This window comes from Diadema antillarum, unplaced genomic scaffold (assembly GCF_040938485.1).
Source record: "Diadema antillarum isolate AM-2024a unplaced genomic scaffold, OU_Dant_1.0 seq00001511_RagTag, whole genome shotgun sequence".
NCBI classification, from domain to species: domain Eukaryota; kingdom Metazoa; phylum Echinodermata; class Echinoidea; order Diadematoida; family Diadematidae; genus Diadema; species Diadema antillarum.
In genome coordinates this window covers 47,977-58,775 of record NW_027272245.1, presented here as the reverse complement: position 1 = coordinate 58,775, position 10,799 = coordinate 47,977, and the positions used below count along the sequence as shown (strand labels likewise).

General features: G+C 40.8%; 1 protein-coding gene across 1 annotated transcript in view; it reads left to right on the top strand.

Annotated features, from left to right (window-relative positions):
- Positions 1-2,357: 2,357 nt before the first annotated feature.
- The window catches only part of LOC139710229 (TLC domain-containing protein 4-B-like), a 31,491-nt gene continuing 23,049 nt past the window's right edge, over positions 2,358-10,799 (top strand). The window contains exons 1-2 of the mRNA XM_071622159.1: positions 2,358-2,472; positions 10,482-10,715. Of these exons, the coding sequence (XP_071478260.1) occupies positions 10,537-10,715 (179 nt within the window). The 5' untranslated portion in view covers positions 2,358-2,472; positions 10,482-10,536. The remainder of the gene's footprint in view (positions 2,473-10,481; positions 10,716-10,799) is intronic.

Genomic DNA, 10,799 nt, shown 5'->3' with positions numbered 1-10,799 from the left:
GATCTCAATTTATCAAAATGGGCACCATGCCCCACCCAGAGGGCCCCAGGGGGCCCCAATCCCCCCAAATTAAGGAATCTTAAAAAAATTGGGCCCTTATTGTACATTTTCATCTTCTACTTGAGAATGCCTGGTCAAATTTTGGTAGAGCTGTGAATAATTTAGATTAGTGACTGCGTGAAAGGTGAACTTGCGATACTCAGGTGAGCGCTAGACCCGCGGGTCTCTTGTTTTTTGCTGAGATCAGCTATACCCCCTATGGATTCATGCTTAAAAAGAAAGTTTAAATACTGAGATCCCATCATGTTTTGTTTTTAGTTAGTGGAACACTCACTGGCATCCAAAATGTTATAGCACCCTCTCCTCTCTCTCTTGTCTCCTAACCCGTTGAGGACGGTTTGATTTTGCTACAACACACATTTCCCATAGACACCTGCCTGAGTATACTCGGGACTCGTCCTCAACGGGTTAATGAAAGGTCACAAGATTACTAGATGCAATGAGTTCCACCAGTAGTGGATATTCAGTTTTAAATTGTTAGTTTCAAGATTCATAGGCATATATTTCAAGATCAAGAAATTTTCACTCCTTGACTTGTGCATATACTGTGCTGAGTACAAATTCAAGTACAAATCACAAGACTTTTCTGTAGTCTGGTGTGTTCTCTGTTGTGAGGTTGAATAATGGTCTGTCATGCGCCAGATTCAGAGCTACCAAGTCTCATGCATTCTGTGTGAGACTCCAGCATTTAGGGTTCATCTCACAATCTCACACATGGCACCCATTTTTTTTTTTCACAATCGGGACCATGTAGCTCAATGGATTAATAGTTGCAATTGAAGGTATATTTCCCTTTTGTCTTTTGGAATAAGTAAAAAATAGTCACTTAAGTATGCACCAGATCGCACCATTAAGAGCTAAAAATTGTAAAAGCTCCCTACCATGGGAGGGGGGACACCACCCTCCCACACTGTACACTGTACAGTGCACTGTATTAGATTTTCTTTTTAATAGCTTACCATATCATAGTCCTCATTTATTAAATTTAGGTTGATGATGTGCAATAGTTTGCATGAGCAGGTACCATTGAAATTTCCTGCATTGTGTTAGGGCGCTGTATGAAATTGATCTGTGAATGCAGTCCATGTGTAGCACAGTGTATTTTGAAAAAGCAACATTATGAAGTTGTTACTGCTGATATTAGTAAAATTTACTTAATGCTTGCAAGTGAGTGCTATATTTAATAGAACATTTTGGCTTATTCTGATTAAAATAACAATACACTGTATTGTCTGAAAATGTGACCATTTTTGTTCATTTGAATTCCATTTATTGTGTGTGTATATGTGCGTTCTAGTTGTTTTTTTGAGGCATGGTAGAAAGCGTATTTTTTCTGACAAATTTGTTTTCAGCCAATCAGATGCAAGGATTTCAGTACCTTTAAGCAATATGTCAGACATGCATGGTCAAATAGATCTTTTCAGTTCAGTTTAGTTTATCTATTTTAAAAGGGAAGGCAAAGTTTTGGTTTAGATGGGGCTGCAGGAATCCAACTTTGTTGTGTGTCTGTGTTTGTGAGATATATGAGAAACCTCTTATGAAATATGAAAGAACATGTAATTCTTAGAGGAATTCAGTTTATTTGATGAAAATTTGTCTTGAAATGGCCGAGATATCCAAAGAAGCGGTCCTTATAAAATGTAACAGGCAGGCCACAGCTTTCATTAGGATCTCTTTGTTTTACCTTGTTTTTGGATATCTCAGTCATTTCAAAACCTATTTTCGTCAAATAAATTTCAATTTCCCTCTATAGAATTGTGTGCTCATTTCATGGAGTGGTTTCTAAGTACAGTACCGTGTACACTGTACCGGGTATCTCACAAAACATTACAGTACCGGTACAAGCTGAATCCTCATCTTAACCAATCCCTTTAACACCAAAAGCCAAACATAAGTGCAATTACATATAAAGTCATTAATCCATTAAAATATATATATATACAAAGTACATATGAATGGCTTTCAAGGTCCCCTTAGGTTTTTCTCATTACCGGCACTCGTTTACACCGGTATGATGCATTGAGTCCAAGACAGTGTTCCAGTTTAGTGAACAAAAACCACTGCCGACCCTCGACTCCTAGATTCTCTGCTTGAATCGGTGGCGTTCCATAGCTGCATTGGGCTAGGCTGTGTGTGCGCGGCGCATGCAGTGTGTACGTTGTATTATTGTTCGTACATCGATCTTTGGACGGCTTTAGAGGTGGTGGAAGATCCTGTACGTACGTACGTGTAGGCCGATCGCGATACGATTAGATAGGATGTACAATACAACTGAACAAGATGAACATTAACAATAGACGACTGACCTCGGCCTCCGCGACCTGCTGGCCTGCCACGGATCAACGGAACGGGATCTGACGCAATCTTCCACTGTCATCTGGTTCTTGCTGAGCTGAGGCACTGCCTAAGAAGGTACAAAAGGCACATATTATGAGATAGAGTAAGACGCAAAAACTTTGGGGAAATTAGATAGGGTCTCTGACTGAGATACTTCTCTGCTAGTAGTGCTACCCGTGTCAGGTCAGGTGGGGGTTGGACCAGCGAGGTGTTGCCCGGCGGCCGCCGGCGCGGCGGGACTTCAACAGTGGTTGGTACGGTCTCGCGGCGTTCCGTGAGGTGAGGCCGGTTGCGCCAGTAGTATGCTTCGACTTTCACGTGTGCTTCACATGTGTCGGTCGTTGCTGAGGCATTTAGCCGCGGAACATTTTTCGGGGGGGGGGGGGGGGGGGGGTGCTGCTGACCCCAGGGGATCAGACTCAGAAGTCGATATGTTAATAAGGGGATCCGTTAATAATTATTGCTTGAGAATACCACACTCTGTCCACTACAGCCCGACCAGACCAGACGCTGTGCTCGTCAGACAGACGGAGCCTCGGCTCTCACCATCAAAGTGGGGAACCACGACACAACTACAAAACTTAGACTATATCAATTTATGCATGACTTACCGTAGTTTAATATGGGTAAACTCGGCCTAGTGCTGTAGCGGGTAAAGTTGGCCCCCAGCGCGCACAGTAGGTTCTACAACTAGGATACTTGTATAATGCGCGCGCTGGGGGCCGACTTTACCCGCTAGGCCGAGTTTACCCGTAACTCAGTATAGACATCAACATTTGTACATTACTCACATAAAGTGCATGCTTATACAGTCCGGGAAACTCGCTCACGAGGACTGCCCCACCTCATGAGGCCCCCCGGGAGGCCTCATGAGGCCTGCCGGGGGGCGTCAAGAAGCCCCCCCATTCACTTTTTATTCATCTCACATCTGACGTTAACCCCGTCGCGGGGCGCTGTAACAAGGTACGTATTTGTCCGTACTTATGGGGTCGCTGCTGCAGTTAATCTGACGTATGAATTGTCTGTGGGTAGTGGAGGTCGGGTTTCATCAGGGTGTATCGTTAGATGGTAGGTTTGCCTACAGCAAGCAAGGCAGGAAGGGTAGGAGGGAGTTGGTGGTGGAGGCGGTTAAGGAGAAGGAGGAGGAGTATCGCTTTGTCAAGGCTGTACAGCAGGGAGTGTAGGGAGCATGGACTCGATGGGAAGGGGTGGAGCAGAGGAAGGTGTCATGGAATGACCTTTGGTCAATGTCCTCTGGAGCTGTGCGTTTCATGATCAGTTCCACCTTTGATGTTTTGCCGTCTCCAGTAAATCTCCAGAGATGGGGCATTGTGGAGGATGGTGGATGAAGATGTGAGATGAACAAAAAGTGAATGGGGGGCTCATGAGGCGGGGCAGTGCTCGTGCAGGGCAGTGCTCGTGCGGGGCAGTGCTGGTACAGGTGGGCAGTCCGCGTGAGCGAGTTTCCCGGACTGAAGGTACAGAAGGTACATAAGTACTTAGAGAGCCCTCACAATAAGTCCATTGAACCAAAAAAATTGCACTTTCAAGTGCAATATCCGACCGTCGGGGTTCATCGTTGCAGAATTCAAAATGGCGCGTTAATCACTCAGCAAATTATGCGTGTGCGTGGCTTGAAGTGCAGCGATCTATTGCGTGCATGCACTCTTTGCTAGCAGCACGGTGGACAGCGTGACCTTTAAATGTGCATTCAGATCGCATGAACTGCCGATTATCAGAGGTACCGTTCGCACATGCTGCATAAATCTTCATTTTTGGTAAGTTGTGAAATGTGTATGTCAATATCGATAACATAGATATGTAGTGTCATTAATGAAGATTACATTTAATGAGTTTGAGGTGACAAAAAATGATGTCAAGTATCAAAACTCAAAAGCGATCGTAAAGGGATCGCTGAGCTCTCTTTGTGTTGTGGGCCGTGCCGGTACGGCCCTGTCGCTATTTATACAGCGACTGGGCTGCGTATAGTTAACTGTCCACAGGACTCATGCATGAGTCATGGGCATTCGCACTACTACTACTACTACCACAGCCCAGGCTCATGCAGAGACTCCAACCCCAAGCACCTTCTGATCTGGAGATTCTCCCGCCTGAAACCCCTAGCAAACGGGAGACTCCAACTTGATGTGCGCGAAGTTCCTTGCAGTGTAGGGTTCTAGATGCTCTCTCGCGCTATCTAAGGCTTATTTTTCAACATACAATGAAATTAAGTAAGAAATCATTTCAAGCGGGAGAAATAAAATCTCAAGCGGGAGAACGGGAGATTCTGCAAAAAAGGGCTTTCGGCGGGAGATCTCCCGTCGAAAGCGGTAGAGTTGGAGTCTCTGCTCATGTGTACTAATGAGAATAGCCAACTGCCTGTGATGTCGATGGTAATGTACATACAGGTATGGTATTACCGGACAGCATGGCAATTCCGGGCACACACATTTTTGCGTATGACATTCAATACGCACGAAACTTCGTAGATTAGCCTCAGAGAGCGTTGTGTGGACCAAAATATAAAAAAAGGCGACATAAAAATGTAAAAAGTCAAAGAAATTCACATTTTACCTCAGATTTAGAAGGAGTCGATTTTGCACAAGGTTTTATCACGTGAACTGTTCGAAATGTTCAAGTTAGACATTTTACGTAAAATATGAAATTTGAGCCTCATTTGCCGATTTTTTCTTTGTCGTCCACTCAGTAAGAATGTGTACGGTGATTCGTGCGTATGAATTGTGATTGTGGTGCAAGGATAAGGTGTGAAAGACGTCGATTATTCCATTATGAAAATCGTGTCCGGAATTATAACGCTATTTTACACCGCGCAAAAAGACAACTTTTTGGAGAGGGGTATATTTGAAGTCTATTTTCCAAAACTCGAAGTGAATGATTTTCATAATTTTGCTGAATTCGTAATTTTCAGGACTTTGTGAATAACTGGTACTATTTTTGGCTGAAATGAGTACGGAATTCAGAGCCACGAAAAAAAAGCGTCCAGTGATACAATCAACTCTCCAACATATCCTATGGTACAAGTTTTCATTAAAAAAAAATGGAAGTACCCTACAAAAATACCACAGGATGTTCTTATGTGTATATGTATGTGTTTGTGTTTGTGTTTGTGTGTGTGTGTGTGTGTGTTTTGTGGATCCATATACCACAGGACTACCACAGGACAATACCACACAGCAGTACTTACTACATCTATAGCTAGGAGTACCACACAGCCAAAACCTCACAGTATCGCACAACACATGTTGTCTGATACTGTGAGGTTTTGCCTTTGGGGTACTGCTGTGTGGTATTGCGCAGTACCACACAGCGATACAACACAGATGTACTAGGTGTTTCAAAAAACATTTCCCACTTTTGATCATTAATAGTTCAAAAACTATTCATCCGATAAAACTGTTACTGATATAAATAATAGCTACTTATTCCTATCTTTGTCTCTCCTTCTCCCCCTATTCCTCTCGTATCTCTACTCCACATCTCTTCCGTATTGATACTTACGTTGAGAATCACTCTCACAACGTTATCTTTTCCCCATATTTCTGCAAATTCTGAATGGAGAAATATGAAATTTGTATCCATACTTTTGTACAGTTAGACGAATTTTTCTGTGAATTTGATGTTATTTTGATGATGTTTAAAGAAGAATGTGGGTTACGGGGCTTTGGAAGGGTCGGTTGAGAGTGCTATATGTAGGGTATATAAGTCATATGTGATAACTCAGCCATCAGAATGAAATTTTGTTATGAAATGTAAAAACAGTGATTTAATTATATTTGGGGTTGTGCAATCACATTTCGAAATACCTTTTATTTATCAGTCATGTAAACCTGATGTTTTGTGTATGATGTTTTGTAGTTTTAATGGAGTAGAGGCAAATCAGTCGTCACAGTATTTTTTGTGTAATTCTGTTTGTTTTGACAAATGCGGAATATGTTCTTATCTTGCATAATGCTCAACTTATTGATTTCTGTAATTATGATATTTTCCCACTTATTTCTATCACACGTGTAAATGCTTTATTCTGTAATTGTCTGAATGTTTGAATTTGTATGTACATATTTTATGTTATATTACACGCAATTTAGCCCTTGGGCTACGAGATGTGATATGAATAAATAAACCTTTCAATAAATAGCTAAATAGTGTACAATTTGGTTGAAGGTAATTTGAATCTGAAAGCATAAATCAGTTTCATTAAATTTAAGATTGATTTTGAAGTAGGGTTTCAGATTTTGGTCAAATTTTAACCCTCTGTACAAAAATTGAACCTGCACAGGAACCAATGATGTGTATGTGAGTGTGTGCTGACAATGGCCCTGAACAATGGACATGCCTGAACCACCTGCTGACTAGGTGTCAGTCTCGAGCTCCCAGGCACATGAATGCTTAATCAATAATTCATGTGGATTGCCCTTGGCACTGCTAGTCTGGATTCATGCACGGTAAAGGGTAAAATGCATGCACATGGAAAAAGAAAGCACATGTTTCTATGTGCTTGCAAACACCACATTCCATTCCAGCTGGCAATCATTTTCATTTTTTCCTTCACATATCACTAAATTTGAGATATAAATAAGCATAAATGATCTAAAGTTCCTCATTTTTATACAACTGTCTACTAATTAGATAGTCTGACAAATTTTTCGCTTTTTGATACAAAGAAATCATTTTTGGTAAAGAGTTCAGCATTTATCATTGGGGCGATATGTTTCACAGTAGATTTATTTAAGGCTCCATTTACACAAGTGTATACTCTAATTGATTTTCTTTGCTTCATGTCACCATGTTTACGATAGAACAGAAGGTATTCATTGTAATTTCATATTTCAGAAGTAGGGAGAGCACTGTCGAGACCCAACGACAGTATCGGCAGGCGTTTGACTTTACACAGATACTGCCAGAGGCTGAATAAAGACTAGTTGTGCTAGTGGAATTTCTCATTAATAAATAATGAAGCATTCAAACCCTAACCATTGTTTAGGACCATTGTCATGGTGTTAACCACACACTCCCATACACACCCATTGACCCCTGTGGAAAGTGAAATTTTGTACAGAGGGTTGAAAATAGAGCAAAATCTGGAACCTAACTGTGAAATTAATCATGGATTTCATGAAACTGATATATGCTTTCATATTTAAACCACCTCCAACCAAATTGTACACTATTCAGCTATTACTCATATCAATGACAGTGTCATCTGATATATAGTTTATGAATTATTAAGAATCAAAAGTGGGAAATGTTTTTTGAAACACCTAGTACCACACAGAAAAACCAGGGTACAGAATCACACAGCAGTACCACACAGCAATATCTCACTGGAGTACCACACAACAAAACCAGTGAAAATATAACAGAGAGTACCACACTGCAAAACCGTACAGTATCGCACAGCAGTACCACACAGAAGTACCACACAGCAAAACCAGAGAAAATTACAACAGAAAGTACCAGAAAATACCACAGGATATTCCTTTGGTATTTTGAGACATTTACCACAGGACTACCACAGGACAATGGCACACAGCAGTATCACACAGGAGTACCACAGAGCAAAACCATACAGTATTGCACAGCAGTACCGCACAGAAGTACCACACAGTAAAACCTGAGAAAATACAATAGAATTAAAGTACCACAGGATATTTCTGTGGTATTTTGGGACATATACCACAGGACTATTACAGGGCAATACCACACAGCAGTACCACACAGAAGTACCACACAGCAAAACCACATAGTATCGCATTGCAGTACCACATAGCAATTCCACACAAATACAATAGAAAGTACCACAGAAAAATACCACAGGATATTCTTGTGTTGTTTTTTTTTTCTTTACATGTTATACCACAGGACTAGCACAGGACAATATCACAGAGCAGTACCACACAGGAGTACAAGTCAGCAAAATCACAAAGCAGTACCAACTGGAATAAAAAACAAACAAACAAACCACATATTCCACAATTAATTGATAGATGAGTTATGCTGTGATTTATAACAATTGCTTTTGCATTACTTAATACAACTCAGTCTTCTTGAACTTAGCAGTGTACACTGCCTGCACAATTTACAGCTGAAGTTTGAATATTATTTTAATGAAGTGGGGAGCTTAAAATCAGCCTACAGTGTTCATATGTACGAATGATTATGGCCAGTAAAGTGCACTATACAGGTGATAAATCAACTGTGGTGTTTCGGGATAAAAATGATAAAAAGTTCTTGTATGTGTTCAGGTGCTTGTCATGTACAGTGTGTCTTTAAAAAAAGTTAACCCAACTTCAACAGCAAATTTTCAGAAAACTATAAGATACTTGCACATTATTTTTTCATAGTTAGATAGTCCAATAAGTCCTCTATCCAATGATAACACGTAGGTTATGTAATTCTCATGCATGACTGAGCATGATTCAACTTTAGTGAATGGGTGTGAAATCATCACTGTGGCAAGTTATTTCTTGCTATTGTCATGCATTCAGGGCATATTTGAAGTTCAATTTTTGTCACATGTTAGGCCTATGATTACATAACAACTTCAGCAAAGGTTGTTCCTGACACATTCACACTTCACATGCTTTACAAACATGGTACAGTTGACAATTGAGCATAGAGTATTCCTGGTAACTCGATACCAGGAAACAAGAAGTTTCGTGGAAGTTCAAGAGGCTTTTCGGGTGCAGTTCCCCGACAGGCAGCCTCCAACAAAAAGAGCCATCTGGTACAATGTGAGAAAGTATGCTGATCACGGAACTTGCCACAGAGATGATTTCACACCCATTCACGAAGTTGAATCGTGCTCAGTCATGCATGAGAGTTACATAACCTACGTGGTATCAGAGGACTTATTGGACGATCTAACCATGAAAAAATAATGTGTAGATATTTTATGGTTTTCTGAAAATTTACCGTTGAAGTTGGGTTTACTTTTTTTAGAGACGCACTGTACATTGCATGGACCTGGTATGTTGTACATGTACAAATGTATGATGTAACTGCAGAGTTTATATGGATATGGGTAGTAAGTGTTTGGATGTTTGTGTGTATCTGTGCATTAGAGGCCAAGGTGGTTTAGTCAAATGCGTACGCAGACGCACGGCGCAAGTTTCCTATAGAGACCTACGCTATCAACTCCTCTTTAGCGCTTACGCTTTGGCCCATTTCCCCCGAGTCTGAAGAAGTCCGATCCACTGTAGTCAGCGGTCCGATCACAGTTCGGCTCATGATTCGGCTGAGGAGGATGGCAGCTTTAGCAAACTTCTTCTGTGATGTCATACTAAGAAGCACATAACGCTTTCTGGCATCACTACAGACTGCTTGACGCGCAGAGAAGACAACGAAGGCAATGTTACTTAGCAACACCTACACGCTTTACTCTTGATGACAGCTCAACTTCAGCAATCTTCGTATCATGCTAACGGTGATCGGCAGTGGTATCATCCAACAGCGCCCTCTAACCTACCGGGACTATGCCCCTTTAAAATGTATGTGTGTGTGTGTGTGTGTGTGTTGGGGGGGGGGGGGGGGTATTTTGTGTGCATTCAAAGAATTGCATTGACATATTTCTTTCAACTTGCCATTTTAATCATGTGTAGGCGCTACATTAATTTCTAGGCTCCTGTTGCTTGACAGGCAACCCTCATATTTTCCTAAAAATAGCTCTAGGGTTAACTTGAAATTCAGATGGCACTAAGAGTGAAGACTAAAGAATGAGTTGTTTTGAGCAACAACATACAAATTGAGGTGGATATCAGCGCTTCCCATTTATATTTGTTGTTCAGTGAGTGTTCTTATTTTGTGAAAATTGGCAAAAATTTCACAATTCAATAAATTACGTAAAATTTTGTGATTCAGTTTTGATAAATTTTTCATCTCTGTGTATAGAAAATGTACTCTTTATTTCCAGACATCTTTTAACTGGTCTGGAGTTCCTCTTTATAGTAGATGAATGGAATATGTTGTCATGTGACTTTAAAAACTAAATTTTTGTCCTTTCACTTTTCTTTTAGCAAAAATTACATTTTGAAATCAAAAGTTTACCAGTCCTGTTTGTCATTCAGTCTTGGACCTGCTGAGCCTACTGACTTGGAAAACTGCTAAAGGGGAGAGTCAAGGATGGCCAATCATAGTGACATTCCAGAGATTGTCTTTGATGACTCCTACCTTCCGATTGCCATAAAAACCTTCATCTTCTTTCTTGTGGCCTCCTTCACTGTGACACCATTGATCTCCTGGTACTCCTGCCTCACCTACAGAGATATCTCTTCATACCAGAAATATGACTGGAATACAAGGTACTCTAGGTCACAAGATATTTATACATGGCTAACTTTATTGTTGGAATGCTCAGTTGCAAGGAAAACATAAAACACTTTCCA